Consider the following 21,352-nt stretch of genomic DNA (forward strand, 5'->3'; position numbering starts at 1 on the left):
ATGTCACTCGAACCCAGGTGTGCACCAAAATTGCTAGTGTGAAAGCACCCTTAAATTTGATGTGTTTGATGGAATTGAATCTGTCTGCATATGCATTTTTATGTTTTGACATGTTGGATGTGGGTAGTGGAGTGACTGCATACCCGAGAGAGACGCCCAAAACACCTGCTCCTGCTTTTGGCACACCTGGATGGGCTGCTGTCCTACAGCATGGTTATCTACACACTTTCTGTGTATCTCCCAGTTAGTTTATAAGGAAATGAAAAGACAGGGTTCGACATTAACACTTGTCAGCTTGTCTGGGACAAGTGGATTCTGTGACCAGGCAAGTAAACTGATTACAATTTGAATAACAATCAGTAACTAGGGCAGTACTGAAACTTTGGCGAGAATGAACGAATCTGTTGAATCTGATTCACTCATTAAGACAATGACTTGCCACCGCCTACTGGAGGTTTAATTTCATATTTAAAAGTATCATTGCATTTTTCCAACATTTCATATTTGTATGTCAAAAATGGAAAACATTAATCTAATAACATTATTTATGCATTTGCAATTTTGAGTAATTTAATTTATGTAGCCTTTTATCTTCATTAAACTGTCTGAGTAAATACATCTAAATGGCACTTTCGATGCAGCTTCAGTTGTTCCACTGCAGTCGAAAGATGGAGTTTGTTGATACAGATTTCATTTGAATAGTAACAACCACACAGTGTGTTATTGTTCTAACTTTATGTATTGATCAAATTTAAGAATTTGACGTAAATGGTGACATGTACATTTAAAGTTTTTGAAAATATTGTCCTGCATAAAGTTTAAAAGTGTTACAGCAATCAATGTAAGGCAGATATCACAAATATGCTAAAGTAATACCTGAGCACTGATGAGACCATTGCTTCAGAATAAATTACATTTGCGCAAAAAAAACAAAACAAAAAAAAAACACACCTTTTTTCCCCCCGGACAAGTAACTTTTTTACTCTGACAAGTGAATGACTGATGTTTCAAAGCTTAATTTCGAGCCTGAAAGAGAAAGTACAGATGTTGCTTTGAGCGGTTTGCCACTCCCTTTAACACACACCTTTATCAGCCACACCTATAGTTGAGAGTGTAGACAGTTATTTCACTGTGTTTGTTATTACAGAGACCGAAAGATGTGGTTAATGGAGTAAAATGACTTTATTGAAATGTCTTTATTGCATTAACATAGATTAATGAAGTTTCATTTTATATTGACTTGTGCTGACATGACAGTTAGGAAGATAGATGGGAAGGGTTAAGCAAAGGACCTCCCTGATCTTTGACCTCTCACACACTGATCCTGGAGATCTGCCTGTGTGGGTTTCCCTGGGGCCCCTGTGCTCATATAGAAATGTGCAAATAGTGCTTCATGGCTATCTAATGACCGTCCGTTGATGCTCAAGTCTTTAATTTAATCTGCCCCTCCTTTCTGTGTCTCTCTAATGGAGTGTTTTTTTCAGATTTATTCTCCATTTCCCCCACACCTTATCAAGTTATGTCCATGCGCCTGCTCATTTGATGACACAGAGCATTCTCTTCAGTTGGCATTGTTTCCCACTAAAGGCTTATTTTTGGATCATCTCCCATTCTTTATTTGCATCTTTGAACATTTTTTAATTGTAGTTCTGCTGCCTGCACTTGCCCTAATTAAAATGATAACCTGTAACTTGGAGGTGCCAAAAAGTGATTCTGCCATTTGTCAGTTGTGTGCCAGTTTTCCTAAACTAGAAATCATTATGTTAACAATCGATTAAAATGGGGGAAATAAGCCACTGATGATTTATTAATGGATGTGATGTAAGAAATTAAATCTGTTCCCTATTCCAGAGGGATGTGGGTGGTGTCCCTTATGATGGTAAACTACTAGATGGTCACTTGCCTGTTTGGTTCCAGAGTTATAATATCTTGATGAAAAGATCTATTAAATAATCTATTTAACCAGTAATATGCACTAGTATGCAGTAATGGATTATGCAACATAACATCAGAGGCATTCATTATTAGGAAAGTAAAATGGATTGAGTTTAATTAGTTTTTAAATACTTGAAGACGTTATCTCTTCATCTGTACTAGTCAAGCAGGCTAATAGTGGTTTGTTTTGGGATTTGTGGCTGATTGGGCTGTTTTGCTGCCAAATTGTGTGTGGGATAGAGTGCAACAGTCGGATTCCAGAAGTAAAATCTCATTCATTTTCTCCATAGGGGAATTGATTATTAAATGTATTAACCATTAAAGACAGACCTGCTTTGAGTGCTGAGGTTATTAATCAATGATATATGCTTTTGTTGAAGCCATCAGTTTGCGATATTTTAACTTATTTTTTAAATATATTTTTTTTAAAGCAAAATTCCTAGTAGAAAACTACATTACCCATGATTTTGCAAAGAAATATCCAACAGTCAGTGAACTTAAAAGTCATTTTGCAATGATAAACTTATCACCCATCCACTCTCATGAAGCACTGCAAATGACATTTGAAGTGACATAAATATTTGTTTTTGTGCGTGTGTGTGTGTGTGTGTGTCTGTTGATGGTCCACTTTGGACTTCCATAGTATTTTTTCTATACTGTGGAAGTCAATGGGGACCATCAGCTGTTCTTTAAATCAATCATTTAGTTGAATTGCATTATATTGTTTGCAATGTTTCACAGGATTGTAGTTATTTCCCTCATTGTAGTAGTTTCCCCTCATGCCATAGTTTTAGATTCATACCTCCATGTTAAGATGAGCTAGAGTTAGATCTAGAGCTAGATCTATGAGCTTGATGGCCTGTCCTGCTTCTTCCTGTTCTAAAAGTCTGATTGAGAGTCTGGGGTCTTGATGCAGTTACTCACAGTGTTGGAAGAGTAAACCAGTTCCACATCATTACATTACAGCACTGCATTCACCTTAAACCGCCCTTAAATCAATACAGAGAGCGAGGGAAGGAACAAAGGCAGTGAAGAGAAGAGGAGGGGGGAGAAAGGAAAAGGGTTGCTGTGTTTTTCAGGGGACAATGAATGAAATCTTTCTCTGGATGGATGGAGAGCTGAGAAGTCTTTATTTCTCTCTCTTGTTCTTGTACCTTCATTCTCATCAGGCCCTCTGCTGGCCTACACTGATCTCTCACTCATCTGCTGCATGCTTTTTAAACCATTTCCTTGTTCTGGATTATACCATGACTCCTACAATGCTTGTTTATAAACTGTAATGAAAACAAAACCGATGCAGCTGTTTAATGAGTGGTGAAAGAGTTATTGTAATTTATTTATATTGTAATAATGCATCGGTGGAATGTGTGGGCATGTACATGTCAGTAGTGTGAGGCACTGACAGGAAACCAAGGAATGTTGTAATGTAAGAGGTGTGTCCTAATGGGAAAAAAATAGTTACAATTTACTGGAAAGGAAGATAAAAAGGACAATGTGAGAGAAAATGGCAAAAGTTATCACCGTTACAACTGAACTTTGACATTTTCTGAAGAAAATGTAGTAAATGTTTGCCTATTTGCTACTGTTTTGTTAAGACATTGCTGTGTGTTTGATAACGTGTTCTGGGTGGCTGCTTACAGGTTAAAGGAGTCCATCCCCAAGTTCGATATATAACGGTTCATAATAATTTTTCATGAAGTGAATATCGTGAGTCTGATCGCTTAAAAAGGTTTAAACTAAAATGTTAAAACTAAAACTGAAATTAAAATAAAGACAACAAATAAAGATACTGTATGAAAATAATCTAATTCAAAATATGAGTAAATACTCATTATGAATGAAAATGCTAAAATAACACTTGATCATTCATGTATGTTGCTAGAGGTGTGAACCTACACTGGTCTCACGGTTCGGTTCGATTACGATTATCAAGTCATCGATTCAGTTCGATTCAATTATCTCGATGCATCACGATGCATTGATGATGCACTGCATCCTTATTTTTCAATTTTGCTTCACATGTATACAATTTTGTCAATAAATACAAGCAGTCAGATATATGAACTGAACCTTTCATTTTACCTGATACACGCTTCTTGAATGAATCAAACATCAAATAAAACTCAAGTCTGGGCACAGAAGACAACAGCAGCATTAGATTAGAACACACAAATGTAAGTACTAAAAGTGCATAATGCAGGGAGTGTACTTAAATACTTATATAGTGCAGTGTACTTTCTTGTAAAACATTTAAATATTGACAAATGTATAAACATGAAATTAATTTACTGCACTGTGATTCAGCCCAATTCTGCCCAAAATCCTGGAGAGCGCGCCCACTTTAAGCGCGCGCTGGGATGCCAGATTCAGCGTATGCGCAAAGCATGTTACGTGAGGAAATTTTCCGAATTGAGCTGCGGCGATCATGTTCGACGCATTATCTGTTACAAGCACTACATCCTTATGTGATAGCTGCCATTCATCCACGACATGAGACAGTAGCTCTGCCAGATGAGCACCCGTGTGAGACTCATAAACGGCCCTCGTTTGCAGCACATGAGACAAAATCTTCCAGTCATCGCTAATGTAATGAGCCGTTTTCCACTACAGAAAAGGGCCGTATATCCTTTGCAATAAAAGATGCCACTGCTCTGGTAATTCTCTGCCCTCTCACTGAGTTTGGCGGCAACGTTGATATAAGTTGATCAATTTTTGGCTGAGCTGGATCCACAATGGCACTGACAGGCGTTTGCAGCTCGGGGTGAAGACGACTGACGTGGTTTCTCATGTTGGTGGTATTACCCCCTGCATATTTTATTTTTGCGTGACATGATTTGCACACAGCGTGTGTCTTGTCAAGGTCGGGCTTAACGTGTTGTTGATAAAAGCCGAAATGTGCCCAAATGTCGGCTTTTAAAGTGGTTGGAGCATTTTTTATTGCACGCTCAGGCGTTTCGCCTCCCTCTGCCATTGTATGCCGCGACTGAGCACGCGGTGCTGACGTCAGAAATGCGTCAGTACATTATAACCGGTTATGGGCTATTACTGAACCGAAACCGAATCGTCCTCGTCTGCATCGCGATGCACCGTAGAAACGATTAATTTTGACACCCCTATATGTTGCACAAATTTTATGAGCTAATAATTATGCTTGCCTTGGCAGGTGTAATTGATAAAGTCATTATTCTCTTTTCTATTTTAATTTTAATGCTTTGGATTTGCATTCCGTTTTATTTATAAATAAAAAAAATTATTAAAAAAATCAATGGCCACTGTACACCAGACACTCCATGATGCTGTTATAATGCTGATCCAGTTCATTTACTAATGTTGAAGCTTTATTGAGTTTTAAACAATGGGGAGAAGTGCAAGTCCGTTAAAAATGCCTGTGAATGAAGAACTGTCTATTTGCGCTACACCTGCCGGTTTGAAGTGTTTATTTAAACTACTTTTAGTAGTGAGAGCTATAGACACTGAGCCTTTACTCTGAGAGGCAGGTGATCGACGGCCCCTGTGACAAACACATCTTCATAACAAAGTCTTTTTGTGTGTAATTGCTTTAACCCTTCCTGGCTTTTGTAGGGAGTACAGAAAAACAGACAGGTGCAATTAGAAGTGGATCCTAGGCTTAAATGAGAGCGTGGATGTGAAGTGCATGTGTGTAAGGAGAGATTTAATACACTTAGAATTTTCTCTCAGCTGTCACCCTGCCCATCTCTACTAGAAACAGTTGTTTCATAAAATGCATGTCAGCATTTTAAGGGTGCCTTTGGATCGACTGTTTCGTATTGGTTTTCTGCATCAGGGTGTGGTTTCTCCTAGTATGGTGTGGTTGCACAGAAGAATGACAGCTGCTGAAGAGAGGAGAACAGGAGATGGAAGGATGGGTGGAGAAAATGGAATTCAGGGGATGGTCGTCATTAAAACAATCTGCTGAGATGGCTGCACGCTGTCTGGAGTGTTGAGTGGAGATGAGGTCATGCGTGTCATCCAATCGGAGATTGATTTTCGAAGGTTGCATTTGTGAGGTCGATGTGATCTGCTGCCCCACTGTTAATCAAACGTTCATTCTCGCGCATTAGCACAGTGCTGTTAATCGTCTAAATGAAGCGTGGCCAAAATAAGCCTAAGCGGTCATTGTTTGTTATAGTGCAAATGTAATATGTGAATTTCTGTAAACACAGAATTTGAAATGAAACCTATACACTACCATTCAAACATCTGGGGTCAGTAGGAGATGTAAAGACATTCACATCGTTGCAAAAGGTTTCTGCTTCAAATAAATGAAAGAATACTAAAAAGATCTAGGTTACCATCAAACAAATAAAGGTTTAGGTCACACAAAAATGAAAATTAGCCTGTTTTACTCAGCCTTGAGGCATCCTAGGTGTATATCTTTCAGACGAATCCAGTCGGAGTTATGTTAAAAATTGTCCTGGCCCTTCCAAGGGAAATAATTGCAGTGGGTGGGTGAGCCTCGAGGGTGAGTAAAACACAGGCTAATTTTCATTTTTGGGTGAACTAACCCTTTAAGCACCAAAATTAAGCACCAAATTTAGCATATTAAAATGATTTCTGAACGGATCATGTGACACAGAAGACTAGAGTAATGGCCATTGCAGGAAAAAAAGTGATATTGTTTTTAATATTAAAAAAGCGAAAAAGTAATATATATATATATATATATATATATATATATATATATATATATATATATATATATATATATATATATATATATATATATATATATATATATATATATATATATATATATATATATTACTGTTTTTACTGTATTTTTTATTGTATAATTGCAACCTTTGTGAGCATCAGATATACACACAGAAATAGTCATATTTTTAGAAAATGAAAATGTATATACTTTTTAACCACAAATGCTTTTGGCAGTTAAAGCTGAAAAGCAGCATCCTGTCAAGAAGTAGTAAGTAACTTTTTTAATATTTTACTGTAATATTGCCCAATCAACATTTGTCAGTTTCTCTTACAGTTCTTCACAGTGAGTTTGTGGAGCAGGTGTCACCTGTTCGTTTTGAGCAGACAGCTGTGCAATTGAACTCCACGGATGACTATGAACTATGTTAAGATACATTCCTGTATATGGCTGACACTCCAGCTGCCCGACGAGATTCTGTCACACTAACGTCTCTTGTCTGTTACTTATGTTGCTGTAAACCATATGTGACCCTGGACCACCAAACCAGTCTTAAGTGTCAATTTTTTAAAACTTAGATGTATACATCATCTGAAAGCTGAATAAATAAGCTTTCAATTGATGTATGGTTTATTAGGATTGGACAATATTTGGCCAAACTATTTGAAATACTGGAATCTGAGTGTGCAAAAAAATCTGAATACTGAGAAAATCGCCTTTGAAGTTGTCCAAATGAATTTTTAGCAACACGTATTACTAATCAAAAATTACGTTTTGAATTATTTACAGTAGGAAATTTAAAAAATATCTTTATGGAAAATGATCTTTATTTAACATCTTAATGATTTTTGGCATAAAAGCAAAATCGATAATTTTGACCCATAACATGTTTTTTTTTTTTTTTTGGCTATTGCTACAAATTTTGTGGTCCAGGGTCACATATTTTTGTATTTTTATACCTTGCTTCACCTGTTTCTCAGTCTCTGTCATTCTCTCTCTTTCTCTCTGTCTACATCACCCATTTTAGGTGACATCTCTCGTATTTCTCCTCTTTATAGCTGCTCAGTCTTGACAGCAAACGGAAATCTCTCAGTTTAATCAGTTTTATGGTTGGTGTTTCTCCCCCCATCCCCATGTGCCACGACACATCTGCTGATATGTGGGGGCTTGTCAGGGCCTGTGCAGAGTATTTGGTCTGTTCTGACCCGTCGGTGCTTTGTTCTACCCCCTGGTGTCTGCAGAAATGGGTCAGTGTCTCGAGTTGTATGTCTCAGGCATGTGTCTGGGTGCCAGGCTTTGAATTGATTCGTGCACAGGAAATCACAGCTTCTGTTACAGAAATCCTAAATAGCAGCAGCCCAGACACATCATTGTATGTGTGGTGTGTGTGGATGCAGTATTTATTTCACAGTCACTCCCAGTGGTTTTCATCACCGGCGGGCAGCTGTTCACAGTCCATAGAACTGAACAATATGCGGTTTCTAATCAACATTTGCACATGTACTGTTTATATACTGTATTGTATTCTTCATTTGTATGGTTTAGAATTTTGTTCGCATGTTGCAATTTTAATTTGCATTTGTTTTCTGTAAACTGTATATTTACAAAGCTATTATAAACCTAGGCTGGATTCCAATTTGCATATTTTTACTAAAGAACAAAACCTTCTGTGTTGATGATGGGAAAGCACACAGTTTCTGCACGCCATTTCTAGAATACTAGATAATAATGTCATCTTGATAGAGAAGCTATCAAGAAGCTTTGCTCATCTCCGGAACCCAAATTAAGATATTTTTGATTTCTGATCGGCATAGACAACAATTCAACTGATATGTTCAAGGCCCAAAAAGTTATAGGAGATCGGTAAAATAGTCCAACGTTAATTTTCTGAAGCTACAAGAATACTTTGTGTACCAAGTAAACAGAAATAATTGTATTCAAAATGTTCTTTCTCTTCCGTGTCAGACTTTGATGCATGTTCACAAGTACCATGACACATTATTTTACATTTAAAACAGTAATTTGCATTGTGCCTAAAGTCAAACTTAGAATTTTACATTGTTTCAAAATTTACTTAAGTGTATAAAATGTATTCTTCTTTTAAGCACACTTTTGTGGCTAATTTCATAAATATTTTAATATCATCTAGTACAGTTTTTTTTAAATGCACTTTTGCTATTTAAAGTACACTACAAGTGCACATTCAGTGTACTTTTTAATATATTGTAATTTGGAATACTCTGTCTAATCAGGATGGATATTGGATAGTATATGAAATGATGTTAAGCCCTAGCATGTTTTACCCTTTTTTAGCCCAACTCTTTTTAACCATTTTAAACTGTGGAACACAACACCATACTGCAGCTGTAGTCTTACGTGTGTGTGTGTGTTTTCATATGCACACAGTTATAGACTAGACTGGGGCTGCTTGGATCTGTGCAGGTAAGCAAAATAAATCCTGAGTTGGGCAGTTAGTGGACAACAAGGGGTTTCAACACCTAAATGTGAGCAGCCAAGCAAACCTGCCACTTCTGAATCAGCATTACTTGACCTGCAGGATGCTTCTTGAAGACATGCTCCTAAATGGACTCATTGCTCACTTGATTGTGTAGTTCGCTTGCTACATTCCCTCCAACCCGGTGAGCATGAGTTTATATGTTTATGAAATATCAGATCATCTGAAATGAAGACAGCAAGAATGCATACGCTCATGCAGGGCCCCTAATCCACAGCAATCTGCTCTGGGTGGGATCTGAGGAGAGACTTGGCTACTCGCTCAAACGAGATTTCCCGAAATGCGTCTGAACAGACGCCCACCCTGACAGCAGGTAGCCCGCTTAAATAAGCGCTCATTCTTCCGTGCCTAGGAGTGTTTTTACATAGCCATGTCCTGTTTGAGATCAGCTTGATCTTTTGTTATGCTTTTCAGTGAAGCTTGATAAGACTATTGTAGAGATTTGTGTGGGCCAGAACAGCTTGGAACCTCATAGGAACCCGCTAAAAACACTCAGAACACCTTAGCAAACTTATAGCAGAAAATATTGAATATTTTTTAGACCAGTCCAGCATCACTCTTTGTTTTTATACAGAAAATGTATCAGACAATTTTTTTGATACACCGTTCTCTGTCTTTTAGTATTCTTCATTCTCTCTCCGTCTGTCTTAATCAGGCAGATCTTATCGGCTTCATCGCCTCACCGTTCGTGACCTACATTTTGGTGTGGCTTCATGTCTTTCTCTCTCTCTCTCTCTCTCTGTACCTTTCAGTATTTTTCCAGATTTCACTCCATCCCCCTCTCATCTCTTACTGGCCATGTGAGACCTCTGCTTTGCCTGTCTATCAAGAGGTTTTATCATCCTTGTCTGTCTCTTAATTTTTTTTTCTTTCCATCCTCTTTTCTGTTCTCTTTTCAGTTCTTTATTTTTGAGTTTGGAGAAGGCAGCATTGGGCTCTTTTGATGAAAGCTTCTTTGTATTTGAGGACATCTGAGTTTGTCTCTATGCATTTTTAATGTATATGACATACTTACCTCCCATGTCTTGTGTGTCACTGAAGCCGATGTTCGAGCTAATGCATAGAGATGTCAGGGAGTGCTGACTGTGTTTTCATTATGGTATTTTCGTATAAAATTAAAATCAAGCCTAGAGCCTTTGGGTGTGTATGTCTTTAAGATGACAATCACTTTATCACTTGAATCTGGCACCATATTGTCAGACTCTGCCCATGATTCACCTGTGTACTAGTCAAAACCTGACATTTTATAATGTCAAGCAGTTCTTAGAAGTGGTGTTTACAATTGCAGTGGAATATGTGTGTAGTGTATGTGCAGCATTGCATGCTTTGCTGTGGGGAGGGGGGTGTTTCTCTACATCTGCACTGATGCATTGTGGGAGATCCAGTCCAGCTATAGCAGAGAATATTAAAGCAGAATCCAGTATGTCACACCATTACTCTTTCCCATTAATGTCTGATACCACTGACCTCTACCAAACAGAAAAAATCAATGATTGGTTCAGTGGAGCTTAAAGGCTTGCCATAATGGTTTGATAGGTTTTCTCCGTCTGAATTTTTAATTTTAGGTTGGTCTGCATCCAGACGACATCTTTGCAACATGCATTTTGACAAACAATACTTCCACACTGTGTGGAGGCTGTGGCTTTTTTCCCAGACAGATGAGAGGTTGTCACTTGGCTTTTGCAAGAGTTCAAGCGTGTTTGCATATGTCTGTGTGTGTTTGACCTTATACAACCTTTAGGATTCTTCAGTGTATGCCTTTGTTGTCATTTCTAATTTAATGTAGTGATAATTCTCTTATTCTAACATGTTTCTTTTTCTGTCTTTCTTTCATGTTGATGCTGCGCTGTTGCTCTAAATCAGGTAAGACAGATCTCCTACACCGCACATGAGCATTCACATTTAAGCCCCAAATGGTTTCTGTAGGGAAAGCAATTTCACTGAATTGTTGGTTGTTTTGTTTTTTCCTGCTGTTTGTAATTATGTTTGACCAATCTATTAGATCCAATTTGGTAACTCACCCATAAAAAAATAAAATAAAATTGAACAGAACGAAACAATGCGATCTGACACACCTGTCAGTAAATGTAACATAGTACATAGTTATATAAACAATAAATTGTATTGTTTATATTAAACCAGGAGCTATCAAAAACTCAACTTCCGGTATGCTATTCTGACAAAGTATGCTACATCGACAGAACACCGGTCACCGATCCCAGCCGATCATGAAGAAATGGCATCTCTACCAGTGGCTAATATTAGACATAATATTAGAGTGAAGATTTGGTCGGATATGCTAATGATTTACTCTCAATGTGTAGGGTTGATTTCCATAGATATAATTACAATAAAGATGCGTTTTCTATTTATTTATGTTTTATTTATTCAATTTCCTGCATTTGAATGTAAAGCTTATCACTATTAGTTTAGGCAGTGACACAGCTTTCGGTGTTTACTCCAAAGCTACCATTTTTGTAAAAAGTGTCAACTTTTTCTTTTATTATATGGTTTTATACAGTGGCAGTTAACCAACAATTATATATAAAAAACACATTGTGGCTATACTTTTAACATTGTAATGTTTATTCTTACATTTGCCCTCTAGACCTCCATTTTCAGTGTGTTGCTGTACATTTATTTTTTATTAGTTCTTTATAAATTAATGGGGTGTTTTTTAATAATTATTTTTAGTGGGAATTAGAGCATTCCTTGAAGACTTAAGAAAGTATCCAATAGTTGCAATAAATTTGGAGCTTGCAGTCGATTGTAAGAAAAAGGTTTAATGGTCAAGTCCTGAATATGTCAACAGAGAGAAATCTGAAGACATCACTTGAATATTAAGTTATGACATTTTGATTAAACATTACATTAAACTTCATTAAAAGACAGAAAAATACAAATGTAGCATATTGTACATGGATAATTCATTCACAGTAATAGCTACAACAAATTAGGGTGAATTTTTATCTCATGCCGACTTAAAAATGTAATGAGACACCTCTTATTCAGTATTATATATTATGGAGTTACACTTCATATATTTGCTCTCTTCATTGCACTCCTCCTTGGGCTGTTTATTTGCATCCAAGCTCTCTTTCATTACATGATGAATGGTGTAATGTTTTTTCGGTCCTTTTTAGCTAATCACTGCTAATTGCAGTCAGTCTTACATACTACATGAGATTTTCATTCTCACAGGCATTAGCGACTGCTGGTTGTTCAAGAGTGCTTTTTGAAACCGTGTGTTGTGAAAATGTTGAGGTGTTCCGTCTGTGAAGTCTTTGACTTTAACAGTTTGTTGTGTCTGCAATAGCTTTGTTGTTTCTGTTGAAAGTTCACAGATTACAAGGCTAGCGGATACCTTCAAAGGCCATTTTTTTTCTTTTGTAGATTAGGCCTCAAGTAAAAGTGTTGTTGTTTTGGAGTGACATTTTGAATCTTTTTTTAACTATTGAACTCCACATAGAAGGTTAAAGCACAGGCTGTCGGGTCTTTCGCTAACTTATTTACCTTCTACCAAGATAAAAAGTAACTAAAGGGACTGCAGTCAGTTGTTACGTAACCAGTTTGGTGGACGAAGAATGAGAGAAAGCCCTTTCAAAGTAGTTCAGTTTTAAATGCAACTTATTTATTAAAAATGTTAGAAGTGTTATTCTTACATTTCACACTCTTGAATTAAATTATTCAGTGCGGTCTTAGATATGCTTTCTCATAGATTGATAAAGCCAGAGGACACAATGACTACCATGAAATAGAGATAGGATTTATTTGTTCAACTACACACAGCCCAGCTTATTGATGCAAAAATTTCCTTAGAGATTAAACACACACAGAGCCTGAGTCACGCAGGGAGAGCAACACATGCTCGAGCTCTGGTAGTGACATCACCTGTCTTGTGGTCAAAGTACAGTTCCTCTATCCGGCTCTAAAACACGCTGCTCTCTCAGAGCTACCAGGCAGCCGACTGGCACACACACACAGTGACTTGAGAGCAAACTTCAGCGGTTAACTCAAAGAAAAACTTCAGAGAGAAAAGAACAGGGAAGTGAGCGAATGGATTTCCCTGCTGGCTTTGGATTGGTGACTTGTTGGATTCCATGGAGCCTTTATAGTGACCTCTCCTGCTTCTTTGCCTTTTAAACAAACTTGGAACAACCTCTTGGTTCCTTTCACTTTGAAACCTTCCATTTCTGCCCTTAGAGTCCCTCTCTGCAGTTCCTTTAGGTTTGTTGTTTCTTTTGCCGTGGCAAAATGAGCGCCACGGCATCATACCGACAGTATCTTCAGGACCTCGAGGGAAAAAAAGGTTGGTTTCATTTGATTTTTTTCTTTTGTCACTGGTTGGTCTTTTGCCATGTATAAAATATCCCACATAACTTATACTCTTAGTCTGTGCATTTATTATAGTTGTTTGCAAAGATAGCTCACATTGGCACTCCGTAAATTGAAATCCTGTGTGTTTGTGCCTGGCCTCGGGTGCGTGATAAGTGCTCAGTCAATGGTACACTGCAGGCAGGATTCAAATGAAGAGGTCGGCTGTTGTACATTAGCTTGTTAACTCTATAGTAACCGTGTTTGAATGCAGATACTTGAAGACTCTAGTCCTTTGTTAAAGGGAGATTTTTGGTCATATTGAAATACTAGGGTCACTATTGGGTTTGAGCAAATGCACCAACATGTGAATCAAGGCTATTGAGATTAACATCAAAGTAAACTCATGCCTTTCACCTTCCCCTAGGCACTCCAAGGCATTCAAATACGTTGCTATGGTAGCTTTGAGTCATTCTCCAGTTATTAGTGGTTTTGAGCCATGACATTTGAGGTTGTTTTGGTAATTGATGCTTTGCGCGTGTCAAAAGATGGTGTCGTTCATCTTATTATCCTGCCCTCAATAATGGCTTAGTGGCTGAGTTTATACACGTGTATGAGTGTGTGTTTTGAACAGGGAGGGTGTATTCCTCTCCTGCTGTGCTGAATGGTCATAATTTGGTTAAAAGGGAGTAGTTCGTCTTCATTCAGCACCCATCTGTTTGAACCTTCGTATGACACCCGTTGTCTTGAATGAACACAACCTAGGCTTCCTGCAGACGGTGCCAAAGAGTCACCTTCCATTTTTTATATTGTTAATTGAAGATAGTATGGTATTTATTTCCTCTGAAATTCAATCCCAGATCATGGGGCCCACATTTGCACAGGCTTTTAGTGGATGGAATCAACTGCAAGTGTGTTGACCATATGGAGCACAAAGGGGTGGGTGGGGGTTAGACCTATTAATACCTAGACAGTAATGCTATTGTCTAAGGCCTGCTAGGTCCTTTACAAGGTAAATTCCAATATTATGTTGAGAAAGGTCATTGTATGAAACTTAACTCACTGAAATAATAGTTTTATCAGGGTAAGCTTCAAGAAGATTGTTTGAGGATACTACAGTCTACTTGGTGTCAGTAAAAGCCATATACTGAGGCCACTAAAGATAGCAATGTGTTCTCTATGGTATTCACTCTTAGAATAAAGTTTCCAAAAAGGGGGTTTAAGCCATAGAAGAACCAGTTTGTGTTCCACAAAAACTTCTAGTGAACAGATCTTAAAAGAATCATTATTTTCTTAGTGTTAACAACCTTCTTCCACTCTAAAGAACCATTTGTGTAAAGGAAATTATTTGTGTATGTTAAAAGATTATTTGTAAAACCATAGACACGTTGTAGAAATAGGCAATGTATAGGCTAGCTGTGGTAAGTTGTTGTGGTGGATGATGTTTCAGGTTGGAGCCACTGGACTGAGCTTGAAGACAGATGGTAGATGAATGAGTGTAGATTAGAGCAGCAGGTATATATGCGACGGCTAGTGTTTGTCTCTTGAAATCTGGTCACCGTGGCTTGACTTGCTGTGTTGTCTCCCCCAGAACTATAATCCACCTAACCCTGATTAGTCTCAATCCCCCTGAACCCTGGCTCAGACTCTGCAAGCTCACCACCAAGCTGCAGATAGTCCATTCTCTAAATCACTGAGGTTTTTGTTGTGGTGCCTTTTGGTCTTCTCCAAGGTCTAAAAACAGATTGCATTCTTCACTTGAGTTCATACTCCGCATTTATTCATCAAATACACACCCCACCTCTCACATGTACAGTCAGACAGCTGGCAGAGAATAATAGCTTTGTACCATCCAACTTCCCATTTATGCAAACATAGGATTTATCACATACTGCAAAGCTTTGTGAAGATGCTTCATAAATGTCAACATGTGCCGTAGGCGCTCACACACTACTGAAAACTCGGACACAGTGTTTGATGAATAGGAATGTGTGAGGTCTGTTGTGAGGATGTGAAAAGGACAAGTCAGTTTGAAATCAGGTGGATACAGGGAATTGGATTTGGGTCAGTGATATGATGCTCTTTGTGATGCTTTAATCATTTTTATTAGAGCCCTGCACAGGCCTCAGATTTAGGCCCTAGCCTGGTCCATGTACATGTACGTCATTTTTACTCATAAAGGTAAGAGTAATCATTCGTAACTGCAAAGGGTCTACTTTTATTTGTGTGCACTCACAATATCAACAAAATATTGTGCTTGTATAAAATAAAGAAAACAAACATGATGCGCTTTCTGCCGTCTAGTCTTTAACCCTTTCGAGTCGATTAACGCGTATACGCGTTAGGAGTCATTTTCTCCTGATAACCCCGAAAAGAACTTAAATCACACTTGCAGTTTTGATCGTACAGAAAAGAGCAGTACATCAATCGAATCTGAAAAGGGTCAACTTTTTTGTATACAGACATAATACCAACAAAACTGTGCATTTATAAAATAAAGATAACAAACAAGGTGTGCTGTCTGCAGCCTTTGTGCCTGAGGTGATCTTCATTTAGACACGCGTCATTAAAATGAACTGTAACTCAGTGAATACTCAACGAAGAGACATGAGAGATATATCTATAGAAAGCTTGACATGTCTACTTTTAAACTAAACAAGTGCTGCCGAAAACAAATATTCTGTGATAAAGTAATCCATATGAAAACAACGCGATGTCCGTTTACACGTCTCCCTTCATTATCTCCTAATACGACCACAACCCCGCGCTGAACGCGATTTAGTTTGAACTAGTTTTCACATCATGTGTAAATTTCTTACTAGTTAGACTTTTTCCAAACTATAATTCCTGACTAAATGTATAATCAAGTGAAACATTATGAAGTTTCAATAACAATATACACTACTATATCATTCAAAAGCTTGATGTAAATAATATAAATTTAACAAATAAATGTAAATGTAACAAATGTAGCAAACAATGCTATTCTTTCAATTTATCCACCCCCAAAAAAACTGAAAAAATATTCTCAGCTCTTTCCAACATTAATAATAATAATAAATGTTTTTTTTTTTTTGTGTAGAAAATCAGATTGTTAAAAGGATTTCTGAACAATTGTGTGACTGGAGTAATGATGCTAAAAATTCAGCTTTGAAAGTCAGCTTTGATTGTTCCTTATAAACTGTTTAACTGCACTCGCAAGTGGATATTAAATTACGCTGTGGGATAATTAAATATATTCTAAATAAACTACAAACATATAAATAAATACATTTATTTTGTCCTCACATTTTTTCTTGTAACTCCTCCCCTCTCAGTGACAAACCTGACTGAAAGGCTCATTATGCAGCTCATTATGCAGGCCTTTGTTTTCTCAAGTGCAAATCCCAATGATATTCATGATAGTTGACACCTACTCGCATATGACTTTTACAAACAAAAAGTGTCTTAGAAAATTTAAATCAATATATTGTTTTCTGTGAGTGAGTAAACAAGATGGTTTTCACATAATGTAGAAAGAAAAATTCTAGGATACAAGCTCCAGTTCTCAAAAGTCACAGGAACCAATATTCTGTATGTGTTTTATAATCTTATTCAAGTGATTTTTAACATTTTTAGTTTTTTACTAACCACGCATAATATATATATTTTTTTCCTCAAAAACACAATCATGTACATATATTATTATAGCCATGTTTGTGCTCATTACAGTGATATTAGACTTTAGCCATTTAGACTTTAGCCATTTAGCACAAATGTCAGGGCATGACAAAACATCTCCAGGCCCGAAAAATACCCTTAGACCTCAGAGGGTTAACCGGAGTTAAAAAATGAACCGAAACTTAGCAAATACATGCCTCAAAGACATGACAAATATGTTTAAAGAAAATAAAAATTGTTCATTATAATCATAATCTGTAAAGATTCACGTATCTCTAAAAGTGCTTCTAATGAGTATATGACGATTCAGGATCGGCAACTTCATCCTTACGACACCAACTCAGAAAACACTAGTTTATTAGCAAATAATTCAAATATCTTCATACTATTTTCCCCGTCACATTTATGGTAATTAATTTTGCCGGTGCTTTGCAGAAAGCTTGAAAGGAAAATTTTAACACATTGTTTATGCACACTGGCGGCGCCATTCAAATTCCTGCCGTGCCACAGAGCTCCATATGCATAGTTTTATATTAAATAAGATGAAAATATTTAGCTAGTGCGTATAGAATGTGCGCGTCTGTGTGCGATACCTCAAGATGTTCTAGACGCGGCACAGCGCTTCTCGTCAAATGTGCAACCACCTTAAGCTTGCTGCCTAAAACAGGCACAAAGCCATGCCCGCATCTAAACTATGACGTGAAAATTGTCCCAAAGCCCAGACCGAGGGGCTTAAAAAGTTGCAGGGCTCTAATTTCTTTTTTTTTTTTGTGTTTTTTTTAAAATGCATTTAATAAAATGCTATTGACACATGATGTGCATTTCTAATTGGCCCGTTTATGAAAGCAAAACTGCCTCTGTCTGTTTAAAATTGTCATTCAACAATAAGTGCCTACATCAGAGTGTGTTAAAAGTTAACAGAGCGTCACTTTCACCTTCTTTTTGACTTTTACCAGAGGCCATCTAATTGGATCACCTTGTAACATTTTATTTCGGTTAGTACATGACCTAATATCACATGCTGCTCCCTGTTTGTATTCAGTAGTATTTCTACGGTCTCATGTAAGTCTGTCACACATTCTGAAACTACAGAAAGCACTGACTTTAATTGCAGGTTTCCTGGCTGTTTCAAGTAAACAGCCCTGATGTGTTTCTTATTCTTGATTTTATCATCACATACCATAACGATCCTTTCATCTGCCATCAGACCTCACGGCAAACCAAATTTACTCACACAACCTCTCTGTCATTGGTTCTTTGACTTCATGCCTGTTCTGGATCATGGTAGTTACATTAAGAGTTATAAAATATGAGGTAATTTGATAACGGACACACAGCTGGTGAATGAAGGATGATTTCATGTCATCTCTCACTGATTTCACAGTGTTGCAGTTCAATTGTTTTTCGCCATTTTTCCCCCATAGAGCAAAGTTCAGAGTAGTTTGTTTATTTGTGTATGCATGTTTGCGTAATTTTGTGTGTGTGTTCGTCTGAGATATGCAGATTATTTATTTGCTTAATTGAAATATCCATAAAGAAAATATAAATAATTACCATGATAGAATTCTACATTGCAGATAGAATTGTTCCCACAAATGACAAGTTTTAATTATAAAACACAGATTCAGTTTAATGTTTAACAACACATTTGGTTTTGATCAGTAAAATTTTTCTTCCACTCTGGTTACATTTGACATTTCATCTGCATGCTCTAGTTTGAAGTTTGACAAGTCAGTTACACTTTAATACCTTTTTAATTTGTTTTCACTATTTTAAAGCAACCACTGGGGAAGGTTGTCTGTATGGATAGCACTGAATAATCATAATGAAGTTTTTGATTGTTATTTGCCTTTTAAACGGTTGTTGTTGCAGTCCTAGTGGAGATGCATAGAAGGCGCGAAGGAATAGTATGCCAGTGCATGCAGGCTCAGGCAGTGACAGAGATAAGCACTATGCATATCTCCTGTGTGCCAGCTGGGTGTGGCAGATACAGATGAGAAACCAACTTAAAAACAGCAAAAACACTGCTAGTGAGAAGATGAAGGTGTTATTACACAGTCCTGTCATGCCCTCTGTGGGCATGACCTAAGTTTGGCTTAACTGTACATTTCGGGGCTGATTCTGCAGTCCTGTTTTACTGCTGTTCTTAAAGTTGATCTCTTTTAAAGTGTATATTTCATTACCTTCTCTGTGTATCCATTCATTTGCTGTGTAATTAGGGTGGATCGTTACTACATTTTGGCTTGAGTAGGACAACAGGCTCTGGAACTAAGGCAGCAATTAAACTGCTTCACTCTTGGCTGATGAAATGATTTAATAGATTTAGTGTTAATAATTTAGGATTATTCGAATAGTTCACCCAAAAATGAAAATCTGCTGTTAATTTACTCGCCCTCAGGCAAACCAAAACTGTTGTTCAGCAGTTAATTTGTGCGAAACAAAGTCAGTATGAATTTTTTAAAGAAATGAATACTTTTCAGCGAAGGAATATAAATTGGTCAACAGAGACATTTAAAATGTTACGCAATATGATATTTCAAATAAATTATGTTTTGAGTTCATTTATTCATCAGAGAATCCTACAAAAGATGTCACAGTTTTCAAAAATATCAAGCAAGTTAAATCATGGATGATGGATGATGTGATGGCAGCCAAAGGACCAGTGCGCTCACCATACACCAGCTACAGATAGAGGAGAGAGCGAGATAGAGCCAATCAAGTGGTTGGGTATTATTAGGAGGCCATGATTGACAAAGGCCAGGGGGGTAATTTAGCTAGGACCTTGGGGTTACACCCCTACTCTTTACGAGAAGCTCCATGGGATTTTTAATGACCACAGAGAGTCAGGACCTCAGTTTAATGTCTCATCTGAAGGACGGTGCTTTTTGTAACTACAGTGTCCCCATCAGTATACTGGTGCGTTAGGACCCACGCAGACCACAAGGTGAGTACCTCCTGCTGGGCTCACTAACACTTCTTCCAATAGCAACCTAGATTTCCCAGGAGGTCTCTCATCCAGGTACTAACCAAGCTTAACCCTGCTTAGCTTCAGTGAACAATCAGTCTTGGACTGCAGGGTGATATTGCTGTGAGACTAAGAGATAAAATCATTTTTGATATATTGCTTTTTAGTACTACACTATTATACTTCTAAGCTCTACTATATAATAATCTTACCATATAGTGGTAATCTGCTATCTCTTAAGGTTGTACGACCAAGTTAAGTGACTGGTTGCTGTCTTCATAATCATAGAGGATAGTTGGAGGGTAATTATGGGTGTAGAGATCGTGGTGGGATGATCTATTGTTCCAGGCTTGTGATATGCATATTGGGTGTGTTTGTGTGTAGGAGTTCCCAGCAGTCCCCTGAGCCTTGCTCATCTTCATAGTGCAACTCTGTTCCTCCCCTACTGACTCAAACGAGGCATTACTGATAGAGCCTCCTCACGCAAACGTTTTGTCTTTCCGCCAGTCCTCCCATGTTTCAGCTCACAGGCTTTGGTTTCAAAACCTGTCATTTCCTTTTCAGACCAGTCTTTGTTGTTTTTAAGATTTATTTTTTGTGAATTATAGTTCAGTTCTTATTGGTTGGTTTAAAAAAAGATTTAGGCTTGCATGTGTTTTTGGTGCTTTGATATTCCATTTTGTCTGTAGTGCATATTTTTCCTAATCATAATTCAATTAAGTTCAGTGAATGTGGTTTTGCTTAAATTGACCCAATATGATAATTCTAAAAGGTCACCTGATGTACGTTATCTTGAATGTGGCTGATTTGTTAAAAGTCCTTCAGGGAAGCTAATTTCATGAATCAATAAAAACATGTCAATAAAAACATGTTTACCACACCTTTGACCTTCTGGCTTACACATTTTTATTCTGTTCCTTTATGTTGGTTCTCCACCTTGACATTTGGTCTTTGTATCTCGAACTAAATCACTTATAAAGCTATCAACTGATACTAGCAGATGTTTATTACTGATAAACAATGAACTGCAAGTTATTGCTCTGGGTTCTATTATGGTGGGTGATTGATTAGTTCTCACTGCATTGTTATTACCTTCAACATTAAATTTTCTTGGCAGTTGACTTATCAAATCATTCTTATACATTTTATTTGCTTGCTTGTAATTTCATTTCTATTGGTCAATGTAAACACCTACTGAACCTAAAGTTTTTCAAGAAAATTTTAGTAGGCTATGCAAAACTGGCTGCAACAGCTATGAGTTGCCAAGGTGTCTTGAGTAATCTTAGCT

At 37.4% G+C, this 21,352-nt stretch overlaps 1 protein-coding gene across 10 annotated transcripts in view; it reads left to right on the top strand.

The window, feature by feature from the left end:
• LOC113119418 (microtubule-actin cross-linking factor 1-like) overlaps nucleotides 1-21,352 on the top strand; it is a 167,392-nt gene that overhangs the window by 26,607 nt on the left and 119,433 nt on the right. Inside the window, exon 1 of one of the 10 annotated variants that reach the window (XM_026288904.1) lies at nucleotides 13,073-13,434. The exons of the other annotated variants lie outside the window; for them this stretch is intronic. Within the exon in view, the coding sequence (XP_026144689.1) occupies nucleotides 13,380-13,434 (55 nt within the window). The 5' untranslated portion in view covers nucleotides 13,073-13,379. Of the gene's footprint in view, nucleotides 1-13,072; nucleotides 13,435-21,352 lie in introns of those variants that run through there. 10 annotated transcript variants of the gene reach the window in all.

This window comes from Carassius auratus, chromosome 19 (assembly GCF_003368295.1).
Source record: "Carassius auratus strain Wakin chromosome 19, ASM336829v1, whole genome shotgun sequence".
Classification (NCBI taxonomy): Eukaryota; Metazoa; Chordata; class Actinopteri; order Cypriniformes; family Cyprinidae; genus Carassius; species Carassius auratus.